Source organism: Hippoglossus stenolepis, chromosome 6 (assembly GCF_022539355.2).
Source record: "Hippoglossus stenolepis isolate QCI-W04-F060 chromosome 6, HSTE1.2, whole genome shotgun sequence".
In the NCBI taxonomy this organism is placed as follows: Eukaryota; Metazoa; Chordata; class Actinopteri; order Pleuronectiformes; family Pleuronectidae; genus Hippoglossus; species Hippoglossus stenolepis.
In genome coordinates, this window is record NC_061488.1 from 2745648 (window position 1) to 2770398 (window position 24751).

Here is a 24751-nt window from a genome sequence, read left to right on the forward strand (position 1 = left end):
ATGAGGTTGAAGTCTTTGCGGCAGAACTGGAAGAAACTGGGTAACGTCAAGCGTGTTTGTTCTCAACCTGGGACTTGCAGATGTTTTGTATCTGCTCACGCTGCCATTTTGATAGTTTACTACTTCAGGAGTTGTGGATCTTTGGAGATACATTCTGCAAGTAACGAGATTCTACTTCAACCTGAACTTATACAGCATGTCAGTTCACTTACGTGCATCAGCGTGTACAGGTACCTGGCTATTGTTCACCCGAGTAAGTGTTAGGAAGAATCCTCCCCTCATTCTGTGACCATCTCAGTCCTCGTGTGGCTGCTGGTGGCTGTCCAGAGTCTTCAGACATGTTCTACATGAAACGTTTGAAACCAAACTGAGAAATGCTACGAGACCACACACGACGCATTTGTGGAGGATTACCTGAACTACAGCCTGGGAGGACCCTGGCTTCAGAGTTTTGTATCCCCTCCTCATCATGCTAGGCTGCTACGGACATATGATTATCACACTTCTCCAAAAACAACATCGACAAGGCTCTGAAGCAAAGGAGCCTGAGGCTGTTGTTCATTTTGATCCTTCTCTTCTCTGTTTATTACATCCCTATCACCTGTTCAGAACCTGAATCTCTGGTCAAGAGCTCTGAGCAAACACAGGAACTGTCACAATTGGTTCAACGGGTTACATAGCTCATCAGATAGGTGGAAGTAGGCTGGTGTGTCTGAACAGCGCCATCAACCCTCTGGTTTACCTCAATGCACGTAAAGACTCCTGCTCAGCTTTGACAGCTGCTCGTCAAGCTGTCAACGCCCGTTCATCACCAAGGTTTCTACCAGTGTGAAGGAAAATCAACAATTGCATCAAGCTGTATTTCACTGGATCAAGCTACCCACTGTAACATATTCCCTTTTTTAATCTGTGTTTCAAATTGCTGTTAACTACGCTAAAAATAAAATCTCAGTTCCGACTGTTTCTGTTTTATTCTCGTGGAGGTTTTGAAGTTAACAGCAAGTGTTGCTGTTGCAGATCTGTTGTAATTTTAAAAAAACAGAGATTGACTGAATGTAGGTCTTTACAGGATGCAGATTGTAGATAAGTTTCACATAAAAAAACCCATTTCTGCTTGAACATATCAGGCCGTGCACTGTAGTCAGGTCAGTCGCTGCAGCCGCTCGAGTCTGTACCAGGCTAAGGACATCAGGGACAAACTGCACAAGGTCAACGAACGACCAACAAACTACGTCAGTGAGAAGTGAATTCCATTTGATTTGTTTAGACTATAAAAGGACAACTGCAGATTCAAGTGTCAGTATTTACACTCAAATTTATTTTATAACCCACGTAATCAGACATTTGCGTTGCAAATTGAATGATTTGTTTTGCGTCACACATCAGCTGTAAATAAAGACTTGTCATTGTGCATTTGTGAGGATTGTACCATTTGAGGACATGAACATCTTCTGCTCATGTTCAGGTTGATTATTTGAATTAGTTTTATTACTTAAACCTCTTTATGCTCAAGTCGTACATGCCAGAGTCATGTGGGAGTATATGACATCATGACATCATGATGACCGCTGCTTTCACTTGACCTGGCTCTGTTGATTCCTCTCCTTGGCCCCACCCTGGATATGAAGTGTCCTCCCCAACGCTCGCTACGTCATCAGTTTTTCATACTTCATATAAGAGTAATGAGCGATTACTAGTTACTCTCACTCTGACACTGGCGTGAATATTGATTTCCCTGAAACACTTGTCACAGCGATTCAGTCACATTTCATTTGCTGCTGGATTATAATAGATATTCCGCTGGGTTTAAAAACAATCATGCTTATTTTGCAAGATGTCGTTCTTACATTTGTAGGGATTTTATCTGTAGTGGCACAGGAGGAGGAAATGATTTCACACCCAGATGTAAATTGAATTAGGTCACGTGCCTGCAGCTGAGCTCCTGAGAGGATGTCGGCTGCTCTTCCACACGTTGTCTTCATACCTGCCCTCATTTCCTCCACTTGTTCAGCGTTGTGTAACAGATTCCAGAACATTTTACTCCACAGTGGGAACCACATTTAGTTTTAAGGGCGTTAAGTCATTTCCATCTTCACCAGAGGATCCTGGTTATATTGTATCTCAGTGGGACCTTCCTGGTAGAGTAAAGTAAAGTAGACAGATGTTTTTGTTGAGACAGTCAATCTGACTCCTCTTGTCTTTGTTTTTCTCTCCTCCTGTTTTCTTTGATTCTCTCCATCAACCTTTGATCCAACGAACAAAATTACAGATGTGTTTGTGTGTGTGAACCTCTCAAAACAACTTTACACTTAAATTATGTGACACTGATGTAATGTTAGTGACTGATTTCAAAAGAAAAGTGTAATCATGACACCAGTACTGGCCTCTCCTTATTGGCTCCTCGTCGTTCAATCTTTCCGATTGATTCCAATCTATTTAGTTTGGTCCATGTACCATTTGTTAACATGGAGGAGGAAACAGGGTTTATGACCTATACTGCAACGATGGGAGTGACTTTGTTGGTGTGGTGAGATTAAGTCAACACAAATGTAATCCAGGTAATTCGTAGATTGGACGATACTAATGTTCTTTATATGAATACTGATGATGGTGTGATGATCATTCTTCAGTTTAATACAAAGCATTTGAAATGTGAAGGTTTTCTATGTGTGAGCAACAGATTGTTTTTAGTTATTGGATGAAAAACATTTCACTTTGTAGTTGTTTTTTTTCCTTCTTCTATCTCAGTTTGACAAATGACATGCCACAATCCCTCTGTTAGAGAGAGAGAGAGAGAGAGCGAGAAATTAGCTTCGATAGGTATTTTATTACCACATCGTCATTTCTTGTTACTTTTAGCACCTTGATAAACTGCGTATTTATCATTATATACTGATCAGTAAATCATCCATCAATATTGAAAAGAGAGACCATATTAGAAAATCCAGTGCATGATACCTCTGGCAGGCTCACAAAGGAACCCAGAATAAAAGTCTCAGGTACTCTGAATCTTTTAACTGAAATTTAAATGACTAAGTTTATTCGGGCATAATGCTAAAATTGCGGAATATTAGAAAAGTGAAATCCATAAGATTCTTATGAATTACCTTTGTAATACAAATACAAAGGACAGAAATGATTCAAAAGTTCGAACTAGTGTTTACTCCTTTGATCTTTGGGAATGATTTCATAGGAGTCAACACTCCTTTGACCACCATGACATCATCATATACCTGATGTGGCGGTACTCCACTTTATTTACTTGCCAACACTTGAACAAAAGGCGAAGGAGCTTATATTCTTAAGCAAGATGGCAACAATGAACAGGTTACCAAGAAACACCCAGGACCACCAGCTCCAGTGGAACAATATCAGGCAGACATGGGGTCGACCTTTGGGGAGAGTTCCCTTTTTGCAGCGACAAAAGGCGCTAATGGCCAGCAGCTTCAGGCCTTGACTGTATGGAGAAAAATACAAAAGCAGAAAATGCAGAGAAGGAGATCCTGAAAACATTACTTCAGAAGCTTATCACCATTTCCCAAAATGAGCCCTCCATTCAAGAATCGCAGAGGACCATTCGTTCAAAGGAAGGCAGAGCTTTTAATAGAGCTAGTATCTCAACAGAGGAAGTCCATTATTGAAGAAAAGAACCCGACTATTCTGTGTCTCAACACTAAGATCACAGAGTTAGAGCATGGCAACAACCAGCTGAAGCAATCAGCCTCCTGTCCTTTTCCACCTGCCGAGAGCCACCCAGTTGACTTTGACCAGGGAAAACTCCTCCACAAACAAATCCAGGACCTCAGAAACCTTCAAATGGAGGCTGAACAAGTCTGCGGCTTCTGCGGATATAATCAAAAGTCATGGAATTGCAGCACAGGGCAACGATTTCTAATATAGAACAGTATAATACTTGCAAGAGTTAAAAGTTGAAGCTCATAGATTTGTCTGAAAAGCAGGCGGAGATCATGGAGAGAGTTATTGTGAAGATGCAAGAAAACATCCAGCAGCCCCAAACATCAGCACATCTGGTTGGAATTAATACTATGTGTCAGGCCTTTAGTCATGTCTCAAATCAACAATGAGCTTTGAAGGATTAAAAAGAAAGATATTGCATTCAATGAAAACATCACAAAGATATCTGATAATGAACAAAAGTCTCTGATTATGAACAAAAAAGATCTCAGGATAGAAACAAAGAGTTCTCAGTGTTTGAAAAGAAGATCTCCAACAAATAAACTCAAGCTCTCTGAGTACAAACAGAAGATCTCAAGGATACTCAGAAGATATCTGAGTATGAACAGAATTTCTGACTACGAAAAAAAGATCTCTAAGGATAAACAAAGGTTCTCAGAGTATGAACAGAATCTCCAAGGATACTCAGAAGATATCTGAGTATGAACAGAAGATTTCTGACTACGAAAAAAGATCTCTAAGGATAAACAAAGTTCTCAGAGTATAAACAGAAGATCTCCAAGGATATGAAGATATCTGAGTACAAACAAAAGATCTACAAGGAGGAACAGAATATCTCAGGAGAACAGAAGATCTCTGGAGGTATAAACAGAGAGAATCTTTGGGTATAAACAGAAGATCTCCAGGATAGACAGAAGATTATGGAGTATGAACAGAAGATCTTGCAGGACAAAGACCATGAATTCAAATTCTCAGACCATAAGCCCAAAGGTCTCAAATCATGAATAAACAGCTCAGACAATGAATCAAGCACTGATCCATGGGACTCTAAATCATGGGACCTTGAATCAGGAGTCTCAGACAATGAGTGTGAGACCCATGATCGATTGGGCCGAAGAATTTAATTTATCAGACCTTGAAACTGATGTCTCAGATGATGAACCAGAGGTCAAAGTTGATGAACCGGAGGTCTCAGATGATGCATCAGAGTTTCCAGACCAAATGCCAAAGAGTCTCAAATGTCGAGCCAAAGGTCTTAGTTCTCAAACCACCCATCACCCAATAGTTCAAGGGTCTCAGCCCACAGGCAAGGTCTCAGATGATGAACCAGAGGACTCGGATGTTGAACTGGAGTCTCAGATGATGAACCAGAGGTCTCAGATGGTGAGCTGGAGGTCTCAGATGATGAACCAGGGTCTCAGATGGTGAATCAGAGGGTCAGATGTTGAATCAGAGGTCTCAGATGTTAGATCAGGGTCTCAGATGGTGAATCAGAGGTCTCAGATGTTAGACAGAGGTCTCAGATGGTGAATCAGAGTCTCAGATGTTGAATCCAGAGGTCTCAGATGGTGAATCAAGAGTCTCAGACAGTGAATGAGGTCTCAGATGTTGAATCAGAGGTCTCAGATGTTGAATCAGAGGTCTCAGATGTTGAATCAGAGGAGTCTCAGATGTTGAATCAGAGGTCTCAGATGGTGAACCGGGAGTCAAAGTTGAGGAAAAACCAGAGACAAAAAGAACAGAAAAAGGGTGAAAAGATTTACACATTTCCTCCAAACCATGGAAGTGGAGAAAAGAAACCAGAATTTGATCAATAGTCGAAGAGAAGCCTTTGGGGGGATAGGGCGAGTTACATCTTCAAGCATCTCCAGCCAAGCCGCGCTTTCGCCTCTTGGAGGACCTTGACCTGGTCTTACATGATGCTTGCTGCTCTGGGTTTGTACCCTAATGGTTGATGCACTTATTGTAGGAAGTCGCATTGGATAAAAGTATCAGTTATATAACGTGTAATATAATGACATGTAATATAATGACATGTAATGACTGCAAATCTTAATTGTGACTAGACGCTCTGGCTGTGCTTCTAGTTTCTCTGTGTGCTCTTACAAATGATTCTATATTTTTTCAATCCAATAAAAACATATATTTATTTAGTTTATATCTTAGTATATTATGTACATTCCTGTATTGACACTTGTTTTTGCCACTGTTCAAAGTCCGGCAAAAAAGTGCTTTGTTTCAGTGCAAGGTTTCTTTCCTCTTTATCCTAAATAGAAAGGAGATGGATGGGATGTCACTGCTCAGTCACACTTGAACTCACATTATAAAATCTAAAAAGACTAAAACAAAACAGATTTTATAAAAGCTGTACAAGATTTAAAAAATACCAAATCTTTTTTCTAAGTTGAATAGAAACTTAAATGTCGTGAACAAGCAGAAGGATTTGATGTTTGATTGGTTGAAGTATGTGAAGTAGTTGAAGAATGCTGCAGCTTCACGTATCAGAGAAAAACAGCAAAGAAGCACAGAGTATAAGTAGAAAAGTAGATTTTATGTGAATATGAAATCCAAATCATTTGTCTAAATTCCAAAAGGATTAATTGAAAGTAGAGACTTTAAAATAATTAGAAAACGTGATGTGGAAGCTGAAAATGGTTTATTCAGGACAAATGGTGTCCCCATATTGGAGTAAAACATTTGTGTATGTATTTGTTTGTGTGTGTGTGTGTGTGTATTACATGTCACAAAGCCAAAACATTTGCAATTGATCAATATAATTATATTCAAATTTAATAATATAGCAAGCAAGCGGGTGAAAAAACGCTTCTACAGAAACAACATTCTACAACCAAATTCAATGGTTCATGGTCAAATGGACAGTTTGACCATATTCTGTTTAATACGGCTTCTCCGGGTCGACAATGTTCCTCAGAGTACTTGTCAGGCTCACATCCATAGTTGTCACTTCAACAATCTCTCAGCTACTCCCCGTGCCCTCAGACGCACCATGTTGTCGTGCACAATTCAAAGATAGAGAGGATGCCCAGGATGATGGGGACAGCACAGTAGATGGCCACCGTAAATACCATTGGTGCCGCACCGTCACGCGTGTGCCACTTCACCAGCATGGTGTTGTTCCCCAGTGTGACCGGTCTCTTCCCAGTGTGTCTCACACCACTTTCTGCAGGAGGTTGGCAGGCGCTGAGGCGATGATCTCCGATATCTGAGGCCGAGTTCGCTCAGCAGGGTCCCCAGGTCATGGCGACCACCCCGTGTTCATCTGACCTCTTCCAGGAAAGGGTCATGAAGGACTGGCTCTCGAGGTTTTGGGCTGCTCCTGGTGGACAGTGATGGAGCTGTAATGGGAGGAGATTTCGGAGGCGTACCAGCTGGTGGTGGGTAGCAACACCGTGATTTGATGGCCCTGAGAATGCAGGCGCCTCCACCAGGATTTTCATGTTCAGCCAGTGGCTCCATCCTGGGAGTAGACCAGCACTTTGCCGCCATCACAGCAGGAGGCCAGAGTAAGCTGAAAACAGTAAGATGACGCCAGAGCTCGATGTGACTCCATCACTGCAGAAGAAAGACAGAACCAGATGAAGAAACATCTGCAGCTCATACATGCAACAGAAAGAATCTGCACATTATCTCGTATGTTTTAATGAGCGAGAAAATCACACAACTACAGCTCCTGTAACAGGATTTATTTCTCAGTGACATGTCACGGCTCTGTCTTCTGATTCAAGAACAGAGACACAATGTTAATACCTACAATCCATTGTGATACAGAATATATAAAATATCAAAATATAGTAGGTTATTAAACTTTACATATCATGTCACCTCAAGTTTTGAGTGATATAAAGTAAACCAACTTTGTCTTTAATTTCCATTATAAAAACACATATATATAGTTATTGACAGTGAGGTTGGCAAAAAGATTCACACTTATGCAACATTAATGTTTTAAAAAATGTTAAAATAAGTTGAAGGAGAATTTTGTTTGAGTCAGCTTTTACTGCCTGCTGTCTGTCACCAGCCTGTAAATCGAGTCCTAAACATTGCTCACACCAACTTCCTGTGTGTGGTCAGACCTACTTCATTTACCTCATTGACGTAGTTTCTGGATTACAGTTCGTGCAGGAACGAATGAAGTTAGCAGAGACCTGAGATGTGAAACCAAAAGAGACGTCACATTCACGAGGAGGAAGAACTGCAGCTCAGAAGATCATGAACCAAACCTCTTGTCACAGTGTCAAGCTTGATTTCTCCGCAGATTCCTGCCTCCTGTTTTAATCTTGGTCTTCATCGTCGGCCTGATTTGCTAACGGATGGGGGTTGAAGTCTTTGCGGCAGAACTGGAAGAAACTGGGTAACGTCAACGTGTTTGTTCTCAACCTGGGACTTGCAGATGTTTTGTATCTGCTCACGCTGCCATTTTTGATGGTTTTACTACTTCAGAGGTTGTGGATCTTTGGAGATACATTCTGCAAGATAACGAGATTCTGCTTCAGCCTGAACTTATGCGGCAGCATCAGTTCCTTCGTGCATCAGCGTGTACAGGTACACAACTGTGTTCACCCGATGAAAGTGTTGGGAAGGAATCACTCCCACTCATTCTGTGACCATCTCAGTCCTCGTGTGGCTGTAGTGGCTGTCAAGTCTTCCAGACATGTTTCCACATGAAAGACGTTTGGAAACCAAACTGAAAATGCTAGAGACCACATGACGCATTTGTGGAGATTACCTGAACTACAGCCTGGGAGACCCTGGCTGGGTTTTGTATCACTCCTCATCATGCTGGGCTGCTACGGACATATGATTATCACACTTTGCTCCAAAAACAACATCGACAAGGCTCTGAAACAAGGCCTGAGGCTGTTGTTCATTTTGATCCTTCTCTTCTCTGTTTGTTACATCCCCTATCACCTGTTCAAGAACCTGAATCTCTGGTCAAGAGCTCTGAGCAAACACAGGAACTGTCACATTGGTTCAACGCGGAGTTTACATCGCTCATCAGATAGGTGGTAGGCTGGTGTGTCTGAACAGCGCCCTCAACCCTCTGGTTTACCTCAATGCACGTAAAGACTCCATAACCAGCTTTGACAGCTGCTCGTAAGCCGTCACCGCGCCCGTTCATCACCAAGGTTTCTACGGTGTGAGGAAAATCAACAATTGCATCAGCTGTATTTCACTGGATGGAGCTACCCACTGTAACATATTCCCTTTTTAATCTGTGTTTCAAATTGCTGTTAACACGCTAAAAATAAATCTCAGTTCAGAAGCTGTTTCCTGTTTTATTCATTAGGTTTACGGAGAGTTAACAGCACGTGTTGCGGTTACCAGATCTGTTGTAGTTTTAAAAACAGGAAGTTGACTGAATGTGTAGGTCTTTACAGAGTTGGGTGTAGATAAGTTTCACATAAAAAAAAACATTTCTGCTTGAACATCAGGGCCGTGCACTGTATTCCAGGTCAGGACGCTGCAGCCGCTCAGTCTGTACCAGGCTGAGACTGTCAGGGACAAACTGCACAAAGGTCAGCGAACGACCAACAAACTACGTCAGTGAAGTGAATTAATTTGATTTGTTTAAGCTATAAGACAACTGCAGATTCAAGTGTCCAGTATTTACACTCCATTATTTTATAACCCGTCAATCAGACATTTGCGTTTCCAAATTGAATTGGTTGTTTGCGTCACACACTCAGCTGTAAATAAAGACTTGTCATTGTGCATTTGTGAGAGGATTGTACCATTTGAGGACATGAACATCTTCTGCTCATGTTCAGGTTGATTATTTGAATTAGTTTTATTACTTAAACCTCTTTATACTCCGTCGTACATACCAGAAGTCATGTGGGAGTATTATGACATCTGTAACATCATGATGACCATGCTTTCACTTGACCTGGCTCTGTTGATTCCTCTCCCTTGGCCCCACCCCTGGATATGAAATTGTCCTCCCCAACGCTCGCTACGTCATCAGTTTTTCATACTTCATATAAGAGTAATGAGCGTTACTAGATTACTCTCCACTCTGACACTGGCGTGAATATTGATTTCCCTGAAACACTTGTCACAACGATTCAGTCACATTTTCATTTGCTGCTGGATTATAATAGATATTCCGCTGGGTTTAAAAAGCAATCTTGCCTTTTGCAGATGTTCGTTCTTACATTTGTGAGGATTTTATCTGTGGTAGCTGGGAGGAGGAAATGATTTCACCCAGTGTAAATTGAATTGGTCACGTGCCTGCAGCTGAGCTCTGAGAGGACGTCGGCTGCTCTTTTACATTGTCTTCATACCTGCCTCGTTCTCCACTTGTTCAGCGTTGTGTAGCAGATTCAGAACATTTTACTCCACAGTGAACCACATTTAGTTTTAAGGCAGTTAAGTCATTTCCATCTTCTTAGAGGATCCTGGTTATATTGTATCTCAATTAGGACCTTCCTGGTAGAGTAAAGTAAAGTAGACAGATGTTTTTTGTTGAGACAGTCAATCTGACTCCTCTTGTCTTTGTTTTCTCACCTCCTGTTTTTCTTTGATTCTCTCCATCAACTTATTTGATCCAACGAACAAAATTACAGTGTGTGTGTGTGTGTGTGAACCTCTCAAACAACTTTACACTTAAATTATACTTGTACTGATGTAATGTTAGTGACTGATTTCAAGAAAAAGTGTAATCACATGACACAGTACTGGCCTCTCCTTATTGGCTCCTCGTCAAATTCAATCTTGCCGATTGATTCAATCCCTATTTAGTTTGGTCCATGTACCATTTGTTAACATGGAGGAGGAAACAGGAGTTTATGACCTATACTGCAGCGATGAGGGTGACTTTGTTGGTGGTGAGATTAAGTCAACACAAATGTAATCCAGGTAATTCGTAGATTGGGCGATACTAATCGTTCTTTATGTCTGTTGATGGTGTGATGATCACATTCTTCAGTTTAATACAAAGCATTTGAAATGTGAAGGTTTCTATGTGTGAGCAACAGATTGTTTAGTTATTGGATGAAAAACATTTCACTTTGTAGTTGTTTTTTCCTTCTTCTATCTCAGTTTGACAAATGACTTGTACACAATCCCTCTGTTAGAGAGAGAGAGAGAGAGAGAGAGAGAGGGCAGGGGTGGCTTGATAGACACTTTTATTACCACATACGTCATTTCTTGTTTACTTTTAGCACCTTGATAAACTGCATTATTTATCATTATATACTGATCAGTAAATCATCGATCAATATTGAAAAAGAGACCATATGAAAATCAGTACATGATGCCACCTCTCTGGCAGGCTCACAAAGGAACCCAGAATAAAGTCAGATTACTCTAGAATCTTTTAACTGAAATTTAAATGACTAAGTTTATTCGGCAAAATGCTAAAGTGCAGATATTTAGAAAAGTAGAAATCATAGATTCTTATGAATTACCTTTGTGTAATACAAATACAAAGGACAGGAAATGATTCAAAAGTTCGAACTGAACCATTTACTCGCTGATCTTTGGAATGATTCATAAGTCAACCTCCTTTGACCATAATGACATCATCATGTATACCTGAGTGTGGCGGTACTCCACTTTATTTACTTGCCGAACAAAGGCGAAGAAGGCTTATATTCTTAAGCAAGATGGCAACAATGAACAGGTTACCAAGAACACCCAGGACCACCAGCTCCAAATTGTGAACAACATTATCAGGCAGACATGAGGTGTCACGACCTTTAAGAGAGGGTTCCCTTTTTGCAGCGACAAGCGACGCTAATATTAAGCAACTTCAGCAGGCCCTTGACTGTATGGAGGAAAAATACAAAGCAGAAAATGCAGAGAAGGAGATCCTGAAGCTTATTACTTCAGAAGCTTATCACCATTTCCCAAAATGAGCCTCCATTCAAGAGATCGCAGAGGGACCATTCGTTCAAAGAGAAGTGGAGAGCTTTTAATGGAGCTAGTATCTCAAAGAGTCCATTATTGAAGAAAGAACCAAACTATTCTGTGTCTCAACACTAAGATCACAGAGAGTTGATTGAAACTAGCAACAACCAGCTGAAGCAATCAGCCTCCTGTCATACTTTCACCTGCCGAGAGCCACCCAGTTGACTTTGACCAGGAAAAGCTCCTCCACAAACAAATCAGGACCTCAAAGAGCAGCAAATGGAGGCTAGACAAGTCTGCAGCTTCTGCGGATATAATCAAAGTCATGGAGATGCAGCACCAGAACTTGATTTCTAATATAGAACAATTTATAAATACTTGCAGAGTTAAAAGTTGAAGCTCATGATTTGTCTGAAAAGAAAGCGAGCGGAGATCATGGAGAGGATTATTGTGAAGATGCAAGGAAAACATCCAGCAGCCCCAAACATCAGCACATCTGGTTGGAATTAATACTATATGTGTCAGGCCTTTAGTAATGTCTCAAATCAGCTTGGAAATGAGCTTTGAAGAGTTAAAGAAAGATGTGCATTCAATGAAAACATATCACAAAGATATCTGATAATGAACAAAAGATCTCTGATTATGAATAAAAAGATCTCTAGGTAAAGGTTCTCAGTGTTTGAAAGAAGATCTCCAACGATAAACTCAAGCTCTCTAGAAGTATGAACAGAATATCTCTGAGTACAAACAGAAGATCTCCAAGGATACTCAGAAGATATCTGAGTATGAACAGAAGATTTCTGACTACGAAAAAAAGATCTCCAAGGATACTCAGAAGATATCTGAGTATGAACAAAAAGATTTCTGACTACAGACAAAAAGATCTCTGGGATAAACAAAGGTTCTCAGAGTATGAACAGAAGATCTCCAGAGGATAAACTCAAGCTCTCTAGAGTATGAACAGAATATCTCTGAGGATACTCAGAAGATATCTGAGTACAAACAAAAGATCTACAGGAGGAACAGAATATCTCAAGGAGGAACAGAAGATCTTTGGGTATAAACAGAAGATCTCAGGATAGACAGAAGATGTCGGAGTATGAACAGAAGATGTCGGGTATGAACAGAAGATCTTGCAGGACAAAGACCATGAATTAAAATTCTCAGATCATAAGCCAAAGGTCTCAAATCATGAGATAAACGGCTCAGACAATGAATCAGAAGAGCACTGATGCATGGGACTCCTAAATCATGGGACCTTGAATCTGAGGTCTCAGACAATGAGAGTGCCAAGAGACCCATATGTGTCCCGATTGGACGAAGAATTTAATTTATCAGACCTTGTGAAACTGATGTCTCAGATGATGAACCAGAGGGTCAAAGTTGATGAGCCGGAGGTCTCAGATGATGCATCAGAGGTTTCAGACCAAATGCCAAAGGTCTCCAAATATCGAGCCAAAGGTCTTAGTTCATAAACCACCCATCCCACCCAATGAATTCAAGGTCTCAGCCCACAGGCTTAAGGTCTCAGATGATAGACAGAGGACTCAGATGTTGAACTGGAGGTCTCAGATGATGAACCAGAAGGTCTCAGATGGTGAATCAGAGGTCTCAGATGAAAGGTGAATCAGAGGTCTATGATGTTGAACCAGAGGTCTCGGATAGGGGAATCAGGGTCTCGGATGTTGAATCAGAGGTCTCGGATGATGAGTGAATCAGAGGTCTCGGATGTTGAATCAGAGGTCTCGGATCGGCCAGACCAGAGGTCTCGGATGTTGAACCAGAGGTCTCGGATGTTGAACCAGAGGTCTGGACAGAACCAGAGGTCTCAGATGTTAGACAGAGGTCTCGGATGTTGAATCAGAGAGGTCTCGGATGGTGAATCAGAGGTCTCGGATGTTGAATCAAGAGGTCTCGGATGGTGAATCAGAGGAGTCTCGGATGTTGAATCAGAGGTCTCGGATGGTGAACCAGAGGTCTCGGATGGTGAACCAGAGGTCTCGGATGTTGAATCAGAGGTCTCAAATGTTGAATCAGAGGTCTCAGATGGTAGACAGAGGTCTCGGATGGTGAACGGGAGTCTCGGATGTTGAATCAGAGGAGTCTCAAATGTTGGAATCAGAGGTCTCGGATGGTGAACCAGAGGTCTCGGATGGTGAATCAGAGGTCTCGGATGTTGAATCAGAGGTCTCGGATGGTGAATCAGAGGTCTCGGATGTTGAATCAGAGGTCTCGGATGGTGAATCAGAGGTCTCGGATGTTGAACCAGAGGTCTCGGATGTTGAACCAGAGGTCTCGGATGGTGAACCAGAGGTCTCGGATGTTGAATCAGAGGTCTCGGATGTTGAATCAGAGGTCTCGGATGTTGAATCAGAGGTCTCGGATGTTGAATCAGAGGTCTCGGATGTTGAATCAGAGGTCTCGGATGTTGAATCAGAGGTCTCAGATGTTGAATCAGAGGTCTCAGATAGTGAATCAGAGGTCTCAGATGTTGAATCAGAGGTCTCAGATGTTGAATCAGAGGTCTCAGACAGTGAATCAGAGGTCTCAGATGGTGAACCAGAGGTCAAAGTTGAGGAAAAACCAGAGACAAAAAAGAACAGAAAAGGGTGGAAAAGATTTACACATTTCCTCAAACCATGGAAGTGGGAGAAAAGAAACCGAATTTGATCAATAGTCCGAAGAAGCCTTTGGGGGGGATGAGACGAGTTACATCTTCAAGCATCTCCAGCCAAGCCGCCGCTCACCGCCTCTTGGAGGACCTTGACCTGGTCTTACATGATGCTTGCTGCTCTGGGTTTGTACCCTAATGGTTGATGCACTTATTGTAAGTCGCATTGGATAAAAGTGTCAGTTATATGACATGTAATATAATGACATGTAATATAATGACATGTAATATAATGACATGTAATATAATGAAATGTAATGACTGCAAATCTTAATTGTGACCAGACGGTCTGACTGTGCTTCTGTGGATTTTCTCTGTGTGCTCTTACAAATGATTCTATATTTTTCAATCAATAAAAAACATATTTATTTAATTTATATCTTAGTATATTATGTACATTCCTGTATTGACACTTGTTTGCCACTGTTTCAAAAGGTCCGGCAAAAAAGTGCTTTGTTTCAGTGCAAGGTTTCTTTTCCTCTTTATCCTAAATAGAAAGGAGATGGATGGGATGTCACTGCTCAGTCACACTTAGACTCACATTATAAAATCTAAAAGACTAAAACAAAACAGATTTTTATAAAAACTGTACAAGATTTCAAAAATACCAAAACCTTTTTTCAAAGTTGAATGGAAACTTAAATGTTTGTGAACAAGCAGAAGGATTTGATGTTTGATTGGTTGAAGTAAGTGAAGTAGTTGAAGAATGCTGCAGCTTCATATTATCAGAGAGAAACAGCAAAGAAGCACAGAGTATAAGTAGAAAAGTGAATTTTATATTTGAATATGAAATCCAAATCATTTTTGTCCTAAATTCAAGGATTAATTGAAAAGTAGAGACTTTAAAATAATTAAAACGTGATGTGGAAGCTGAAAATGGTTTATTCAGGACAAAATGGTGTCCCCATATTGGAGTAAAACGTGTGTGTGTGTGTGTGTGTGGAACCTCTCAAACAACTTTACACATAAATTATACTTGACACTGATGTAATTTTTGACACTGACCACCAGGAGACACGCAGACATGTAGGATTTGTGAAGACAAACTGAAAAATTACTGAGATGTCATTTTTGGAATCAACCATGTACTGTATGTGTTTCTGATGGAGAAAGCTCCATTTACATTGATGTCGATGGGACTATTAAAGGCTGCACTAGCTGTTGAAACTTCCCTGTGATAAAACGCTAAGTCTATTAATTCAAGAAAACACTGTGTGAAAGACCAGACATTTATCTACAAAATGAGCCACCGAATGTGTGTTTAAAAAAAAAGAAGTAAAACAAATTGTTGAAAAAGAGACCATATGAAAATCCAGTGCATGATGCCACCTCTCTGGCAGGCTCACAAAGGAACCCAGAATAAAAGTCTCAGATTACTCTGAATCTTTTAACTGAAATTTAAATGACTAAGTTTATTCGGCAAAATGCTGAAATTGCGGAATATTTAGAAAAGTAGAAATCATAGATTCTTATGAATTACCTTTGTGTGTTGTATTTGTTTTTTAAAAATTCCATCAAAACTTGATCTGATTCTTGTTCATGTTGCTGGCCTCTGCCACCAGAGGCGACTCTTACCTTCCAATATAAACGTGTGGAAGCATCTTCAATGCACGTAAAGACTCCTGCTCAGCTTTGACAGCTGCTCGTCAAGCCATCATGCGACCGCCCCCTTTTCTTTCTCTTGTGTTGTTCCCACATTGGCTTTTACATCTGACCTCACATTGGGCAAGGCAGCTTTATTTATGAAGCCCCTTCCACAGAGTTAATGTGCTGCACATGGACATTAAAAACAACACAGGCACAAATTTCAAAGAATTTAAAATCGGAAAGCACATTTTAAAGCAAAGTTTAAATTATACAATATTATCAGGTAAAATAAATAAACAGGATAAATCTGTTTTTAAAATGTTAAAATAAGTTGAAGGAGAATTTTTTTTGAGTCCAGCTTTTACCGCCTGCTGTCTGTCACCAGCCTGTAAATCAGGTCTAAACATCACTGCACCAGCTTCCTGTGTGTGGGTCAGACCCTGCTTCTGACACCACCACCTCCTTGACGTAGTTTCCTGGATTACAGTTCGTGCAGGAACTTGAATGAAGTTGGCCGAGATCTGAGATGTGAAACCACAAGAGACGATCACATTCACGAGGAGGAAGAACTGCAGCTCAGAAGATCATGAACCAAACCTCTTGTCCTCGTGTCAACTTTAATTTCTCCAACAGATTCCTGCCTCCTGTTTTAATCTTGGTCTTCATCGTCGGCCTGGTTGCTAACGCATGGGGGTTGAAGTCTTTGCGGCAGAACTGGAAGAAACTGGGTAACGTCAACGTGTTTGTTCTCAACCTGGGACTTGCAGATGTTTTGTATCTGCTCACGCTGCCATTTTTGATGGTTTACTACTTCAAGGGGAGTGTGTGGATCTTTGGAGCTACATTCTGCAAGATAACGAGATTCTGCTTCAACCTGAACTTATACGGAAGCATCGGATTCCTTACGTGCATCAGCGTGTACAGGTACCTGGCTATTGTTCACCCGATGAACGGGTTGGGAAGAATCACTCCCACTCATTCTGTGACCATCTCAGTCCTCGTGTGGCTGCTGGTGGCTGTCCAGAGTCTTCCAGACATGTTCTACATCAAGACGTTTGGAAACCAAACTGGGAAATGCTACGAGACCACACACGACGCATTTGTGGAGGATTACCTGAACTACAGCCTGGGGAGGACCCTGACTGGGTTTTGTATCCCACTCCTCATCATGCTGGGCTGCTACGGACATATGATTATCACATTTTGCTCCAAAACAACTTCCACAAGGCCGGAAGCAAAGGATCCTGAGGTTGTTGTTCATTTGTATCCTTCTCTTCTCTGTTTGTTACATCCCTATCACCTGCTCAAGAACCTGAATCTCTGGTCAAGAGTTCTGAGCAAACACAGAAATGTCACAATTGGTTCAACGGAGTTTACATCGCTCATCAGATAGGTCGTGGGCTGGTGTGTCTGAACAGCGCCATCAACCCTCTGGTTTACCTCAATGCACGTAAAGACTCCTGCTCAGCTTTGACAGGCAGCTGCTGTCAAAGCTGTTCATCACCAAGGTTTCTACGGTGTGAAGGAAAATCAACAATTGCATCATCTGTATTTCACTGAATCGAGCTACCCACTGTAACATATTCCCTTTTTAATCTGTGTTTCAAATTGCTGTTAACACGCTAAAAATAAAGCTCAGTTCCAACTGTTTCTGTTTTATTCTGGTGGAGGTTTACGGAGAGTTAACAGCAAGTGTTGCAGTTGCAGATCTGTTGTAGTTTTAAAAAACAGGAAGTTGACTGAATGGGTCTTTACAGGATGCTAATTGTAGATAAGTTTCACATAAAAAAACCATTTCTGCTTGAACATCAGAGCCGTGCACTGTTTTCAGGTCAGGTCACTGCAGCCGCTCGAGTCTGTACCAGGCTGAGACTGTCAGGGACAAACTGCACAAAGGTCAACGAACGACCAACAAACTACGTCAGTGAAGTAAATTAATTTGATTTGTTTAGACTATAAAAGGACAACTGCAGATTTAAGTGTCAGTATTTACACTCAAATTTGGTCCATCAAACATTTGCATTTCCAAATTTAATGATTTGTTTTCTCGTGTAAAATGGTCATAATCTAGATTTAGTCTGGTTTGAGGAAATTAAAAATTCTCCTGGTTGATTTGACATCTTTCAAAACCCCACTGATGATTTTTAAAAGTCGACTACATGAAAGGTGAAAACAGAAACTCTCAGATCATTATCCTAAACTTCCTCTGTGGTGTTTTTTGTTTTTTTCTCCTCATTTAACTCGACCACATGTACGTATACGTGTGTATGTGACACATTACACATTGCATGCAAAGGTTTGACCCTGTTCCGCTTTCAGTGCCTTTAGAGTTGGTGAAGGAAAAAAACATAGCTGGCCTCTGCCACCAGAGGGCGACACTTACCTTCCAATATAAACGTGTGGAAGCATCTTCATCACCTGAATGTCTGCGCTCTAACATGACATGAGTTCTGCAGCTGTAGTTTGTGTGATGAAACCGTCACGACACGAGGAGCCTCAAACAAACTAAAGCAATCAGTCAAGATTTGCTACCTCGGACAAGGACGTCATGTTTTCACCCTTCACTGTTTGTTTGTTGTGAGCAGAATTATGCAAAAAACTACAGAAGTGGTTTCCACAAAACTTGGCAGAAGGATGAGCCTTTGACTAGGAGATGATTGATCTAGTTGAGGATCTGGATAAGGAGGCACATCCAGGAACTTGTCATCACTTTCTTTAACCCTGCGAGGTGGGATGTGTGTTTTCTTTTTTCACATTTTCACCATTATCCAAGAGAGTCATTCGTGGATCTTGATGAAACAATTGTGATATCTGTGATTGTGTGTAGTTCTGACCCAGTTTCTATCACTTAGAACAGAGGAAGGATTCTGTCGTTTGCCTCCTTAGAATAAAGTATAATCAGGTGAATGTCAACAGGCCCAGTGTTGAGATAAGACACTGAGGAGAAAGAAGGTTTGCGTTTCTGTTTACTCCCACATTGAGGAGGAGTGTAAGTAACAAGGAGGTGGAACAAAGAAGACGTCTTCTGCTCGTGTAATGTTTGACTGTACAGGCACATTCCTACATGCACGACCTCTCATACACCAGCTAATCTGCAGGGGAAGAATTTGTCCAAACCTGTGCTCAGGAGACAGAATGAATAATATCTCTTGTTCTGTTGAAATCATAGTAGCTGTGGTCGGTCTGGCAGCTAAATGACGGAGTTTGATTCTGATTGATCAAAGACACACAAGCATCAGAGAACTCACACAAACAGCTCCTATCACCTGTTAAAGAACCTGAATCTCTGGTCAAGAGTTCTGAGCAAACACAGGAAATGTCACAATTGGTCCAACGGAGTTTACATCGCTCATCAGATAGGTCGTGGGCTGGTGTGTCTGAACAGCGCCCTCAACCCTCTGGTTTACCTCAATGCACGTAAAGACTCCTGCTCAGCTTTGACAACTGCTTGTCAAGCCGACATGCGACCGCCCCCCCACCTCTGCTTCTCTTGTGTTGTTCCCACATTGGCTTTTACATCTGACCTCACATCGGGCAAGGCAGCTTTATTCATGAAGCCCCTTCCACAGAGTTAATGTGCTGCACATGGACATTAAAAACAACACGGGCACAAAGTTCAAAGAATTTAAAATCGGAAAGCACAGTTTAAAGCAAAGTTTAAATTCTACAATATTATCAGGTAAAATAAATAAACAGGATAAATCTGTTTTAAAATGTTAAAATAAGTTGAAGGAGAATTTTTTTTGAGTCCAGCTATTTACCGCCTGCTGTCTGTTACCAGCCTGTAAAACAGGTTTAACCATCACTGCACCAGCTTCCTTTGTGTGGGTCAGTCCCTGCTTCTGACACCTCCACCTCCTTGACATAGTTTCCTGGATTACAGTACGTGCAGGAACTTCAATGAAGTTAGCAGAGACCTGAGATGTGAAACCAAAAGAGATGATCACATTCACGAGGAGGAAGAACTGCAGCTCACAAGACCATGAACAAACCTTATATCCTCTTGTCAGCTTTGATTTCACCGGCAGATTCCTGCCTCCTGTTTTAATCTTGGTCTTCATCGTCGGCCTGGTTGCTAACGCTGGGGTTGAAGTCTTTGCGGCAGAACTGGAAGAAACTGGGTAACGTCAACGTGTTTGTTCTCAACCTGGGACTTGCAGATGTTTTGTATCTGCTCACGCTGCCATTTTTGATGGATTACTACTTCAGGGGAGTTTGTGGATCTTTGGAGATACATTCTGCAAGATAACGAGATTCTGCTTCAACCACCTGCTTTTGCTTCGTAGCGTGTTCTCATCAAGCGTGTACAGGTACCTGGCTATTGTTCACCCGATGAAAGTGTTGGGAAGAATCACTCCCACTCATTCTGTGACCATCTCAGTCCTCGTGTGGCTGCTGGTGGCTGTCCAGAGTCTTCCAGACGTGTTCTACATCAAGAAGTCTGCAAACTACACTGGGAAATGCTACGAGACCACACACAACGCATTTGTGGAGGATTACCTGAACTACAGCCTGGGGAGGACCCTGACTGGGTTTTGTATCCCACTCCTCATCATGCTGGGCTGCTACGGACATATGATTATCACACTTTGCTCCAAAAACAACATCGACAAGGCTCTGAAGCAAAGGAGCCTGAGGCTGTTGTTCATTTTGATCCTTCTCTTCTCTGTTTGTTACATCCCCTATCACCTGTTCAAGAACCTGAATCTCTGGTCAAGAGTTCTGAGCAAACACAGGAAATGTCACAATTGGTCCAACGGAGTTTACATCGCTCATCAGATGGGTCGTGGGCTGGTGTGTCTGAACAGCGCCATCAACCCTCTGGTTTACCTCAATGCACGTAAAGACTCCTGCTCAGCTGTGACAGCTGCTCGTCAAGCTCATGCGCCCGTTCATCACCAAGGTTTCTACGGTGTGAAGGAAAATCAACAATTGCATCATCTGTATTTCACTGGATCGAGCTACCCACTGTAACATATTCCCTTTTTAATGTGTTTCAAATTGCTGTTAACACGCTAAAAATAAAAGCTCAGTTCCAAGTGTTTCTGTTTTATTCTCGTGGAGGTTTACGGAGCGTTAACAGCAAGTGTTGCGGTTGCACATCTGTTCTAGTTTTAAAAACAGGAAGTTGACTGAATGGGTCTTTACAGGATGCAGATTGTAGATAAGTTTCACATTAAAAAAACATTTCTGCTTGAACATCAGAGCCGTGCACTGTATTCAGGTCAGGACGCTGCAGCCGCTCGAGTCTGTACCAGGCTGAGACTGTCAGGGACAAACTGCACAAAGGTCAACGAACGACCAACAAACTACGTCAGTGAAGTGAATTAATTTGATTTGTTTAGACTATAAAAGGACAACTGCAGATTCAAGTGTTACACTCAAATTTGGTCCATCAAACATTTGCATTTCCAAATTTAATGATTTGTTTTCCGTGTAAAATGGTCATAATCTAGATTTAGTCTGGTTTGAGGAAATGAAAAATTCTCCTGGTTGATTTGACATCTTTCAAAACCCCCACTGATGATTTTTAAAGAGTCGACTACATGAAAGGTGAAAACAGAAACTCTCAGATCATTATCCTAAACTTCCTCTGTGGTGTTTTTTGTTTTGTTTCTACTCATTTAACTCGACCACATGTACGTATACGTGTGTATGTGACACATTACACATTGCATGCAAAGGTTTGACCCTGTTCCTCTTTCAGTGCATTTAGAGTTGGTGAAGGAAAAAAAACATAGCTGGCCTCTGCCACCAGAGGGCGACACTTACCTTCCAATATAAACGTGTGGAAGCATCTTCATCACCCGAATGTCTGCGCTCTAACATGACATGAGTTCTACAGCTGTAGTTTGTGTGATGAAACCGTCACGACACGAGGAGCCTCAAACAAACTAAAGCAATCAGTCAAGATTTGCTACCTCCGACAAGGACGTCATGTTTTCACCCTTCACTGTTTGTTTGTTGTGAGCAGAATTATGCAAAAAACTACAGAAGTGGTTTCCACAAAACTTGGCAGAAGGATGAGCCATTGACTAGGAGATGATTGATCTAGTTGAGGATCTGGATAAGGAGGCAGATCCAGGAACTTGTCATCACTTTCTTTAACCCTGCGAGGTGGGATGTGTGTTTTCTTTTTTCACATTTTCACCATTATCCAAGAGAGTCATTCGTGGATCTTGATGAAACAATTGTGATATCTGTGATTGTGTGTAGTTCTGACCCAGTTTCTATCACTTAGAACAGAGGAAGGATTCTGTCGTTTGCCTCCTTAGAATAAAGTATAATCAGGTGAATGTCAACAGGCCCAGTGTTGAGATAAGACACTGAGGAGAAAGAAGGTTTGCGTTTCTGTTTACTCCCACATTGAGGAGGAGTGTAAGTAACAAGGAGGTGGAACAAAGAAGACGTCTTCTGCTCGTGTAATGTTTGACTGTACAGGCACATTCCTACATGCACGACCTCTCATACACCAGCTAATCTGCAGGGGAAGAATTTGTCCAAACCTGTGCTCAGGAGACAGAATGAATAATATCTCTTGTTCTGTTGAAATCATAGTAGCTGTGGTCGGTCTGGCAGCTAAATGACAGAGTTTGATTCTGATTGATCAAAGACACACAAGCATCAGAGAACTCACACAAACAGCTCCTATCACCTGTTAAAGAACCTGAATCTCTGGTCAAGAGTTCTGAGCAAACACAGGAAATGTCACAATTGGTCCAACGGAGTTTACATCGCTCATCAGATAGGTCGTGGGCTGGTGTGTCTGAACAGCGCCCTCAACCCTCTGGTTTACCTCAATGCACGTAAAGACTCCTGCTCAGCTTTGACAACTGCTTGTCAAGCCGACATGCGACCGCCCCCCCACCTCTGCTTCTCTTGTGTTGTTCCCACATTGGCTTTTACATCTGACCTCACATCGGGCAAGGCAGCTTTATTCATGAAGCCCCTTCCACAGAGTTAATGTGCTGCACATGGACATTAAAAACAACACGGGCACAAAGTTCAAAGAATTTAAAATCGGAAAGCACAGTTTAAAGCAAAGTTTAAATTCTACAATATTATCAGGTAAAATAAATAAACAGGATAAATCTGTTTTTAAAATGTTAAAATAAGTTGAAGGAGAATTTTTTTTGAGTCCAGCTATTTACCGCCTGCTGTCTGTTACCAGCCTGTAAAACAGGTTTAACCATCAGTGCAGCAGCTTCCTTTGTGTGGGTCAGTCCCTGCTTCTGACACCTCCACCTCCTTGACGTAGTTTCCTGGATTACAGTACGTGCAGGAACTTGAATGAAGTGTGCCGAGACCTGAGATGTGAAACCAAAAGAGACGATCACATTCACGAGGAGGAAGAACTGCAGCTCACAAGACCATGAACAAAACCTTTTGTCCTCGTGTCAGCTTTGATTTCACCGGCAGATTCCTGCCTCCTGTTTTAATCTTGGTCTTCATCGTCGGCCTGGTTGCTAACGGATGGGGGTTGAAGTCTTTGCGGCAGAACTGGAAGAAACTGGGTAACGTCAACGTGTTTGTTCTCAACCTGGGACTTGCAGATGTTTTGTATCTGCTCACGCTGCCATTTTTGATGGATTACTACTTCAGGGGGAGTTTGTGGATCTTTGGAGCTACATTCTGCAAGATAACGAGATTCTGCTTCAACCTGAACTTATACGGCAGCATCGGATTCCTTACGTGCATCAGCGTGTACAGGTACCTGGCTATTGTTCACCCGATGAAAGTGTTGGGAAGAATCACTCCCACTCATTCTGTGACCATCTCAGTCCTCGTGTGGCTGCTGGTGGCTGTCCAGAGTCTTCCAGACGTGTTCTACATCAAGAAGTCTGCAAACTACACTGGGAAATGCTACGAGACCACACACAACGCATTTGTGGAGGATTACCTGAACTACAGCCTGGGGAGGACCCTGACTGGGTTTTGTATCCCACTCCTCATCATGCTGGGCTGCTACGGACATATGATTATCACACTTTGCTCCAAAAACAACATCGACAAGGCTCTGAAGCAAAGGAGCCTGAGGCTGTTGTTCATTTTGATCCTTCTCTTCTCTGTTTGTTACATCCCCTATCACCTGTTCAAGAACCTGAATCTCTGGTCAAGAGCTCTGAGCAAACACAGGAAATGTCACAATTGGTCCAACGGAGTTTACATCGCTCATCAGATGGGTCGTGGGCTGGTGTGTCTGAACAGCGCCCTCAACCCTCTGGTTTACCTCAATGCACGTAAAGACTCCTGCTCAGCTTTGACAGCTGCTCGTCAAGCCATCATGCGCCCGTTCATCACCAAGGTTTCTACGGTGTGAATGAAAATCAACAATTGCATCATCTGTATTTCACTGGATCGAGCTACCCACTGTAACATATTCCCATTTTAATGTGTTTCAAATTGCTGTTAACACGCTAAAAATAAAAGCTCAGTTCCAAGTGTTTCTGTTTTATTCTCGTGGAGGTTTACGGAGAGTTAACAGCAAGTGTTGCGGTTGCACATCTGTTCTAGTTTTAAAAAACAGGAAGTTGACTGAATGGGTCTTTACAGGATGCAGATTGTAGATAAGTTTCACATAAAACAAACACCATTTCTGCTTGAACATCAGAGCCGTGCACTGTATTCAGGTCAGGTCGCTGCAGCCGCTCAAGTCTGTACCAGGCTGAGACTGTCAGGGACAAACTGCACAAAGGTCAACGAACGACCAACAAACTACGTCAGTGAAGTAAATTAATTTGATTTGTTTAGACTATAAAAGGACAACTGCAGATTCAAGTGTTACACTCAAATTTGGTCCATCAAACATTTGCATTTCCAAATTTAATGATTTGTTTTCCCGTGTAAAATGGTCATAATCTAGATTTAGTCTGGTTTGAGGAAATGAAAAATTCTCCTGGTTGATTTGACATCTTTCAAAACCCC

General features: G+C 41.7%; 2 protein-coding genes and 2 pseudogenes across 2 annotated transcripts; all 4 read left to right on the forward strand.

Annotated features, from left to right (window-relative positions):
- Nucleotides 1-832, forward strand: LOC124851939 (annotated as a pseudogene).
- Nucleotides 833-7926: 7094 nt separating this feature from the next.
- On the forward strand, nt 7927-8815 carry LOC118111666 (annotated as a pseudogene).
- A 7520-nt stretch (nt 8816-16335) lies between these two features.
- LOC118111665 (P2Y purinoceptor 1-like) lies at nt 16336-20800 on the forward strand. The gene is made up of 2 exons (XM_035160458.2): nt 16336-16750; nt 20137-20800. The coding sequence occupies exons 1-2, from the start codon at nt 16413-16415 to the stop codon at nt 20798-20800; spliced, it is 1002 nt and encodes a 333-aa protein (XP_035016349.2). The 5' UTR covers nt 16336-16412.
- Nucleotides 20801-23077: 2277 nt separating this feature from the next.
- On the forward strand, nt 23078-24267 carry LOC118111168 (P2Y purinoceptor 1-like). Its single transcript, XM_035159540.2, has one exon. The coding sequence runs from the start codon at nt 23199-23201 to the stop codon at nt 24144-24146; it is 948 nt and encodes a 315-aa protein (XP_035015431.2). The 5' UTR covers nt 23078-23198; the 3' UTR covers nt 24147-24267.
- The last annotated feature ends 484 nt before the right edge of the window (nt 24268-24751 follow it).

What these genes read in the sequence shown, in the direction of transcription:
- LOC118111665 (XM_035160458.2), top strand. Translation starts at nt 16,413, where the DNA reads ATGAACCAAACCTCTTGTCCTCGTGTCAACTTTAATTTCTCCAACAGA. An exon ending in ACGTGCATCAGCGTGTACAG is followed by an intron (nt 16,751 to 20,136) that starts GTACCTGGCTAT and finishes AAGCGTGTACAG; the next exon opens with GTACCTGGCTATTGTTCACC.
- LOC118111168 (XM_035159540.2), top strand. Translation starts at nt 23,199, where the DNA reads ATGAACAAAACCTTTTGTCCTCGTGTCAGCTTTGATTTCACCGGCAGA.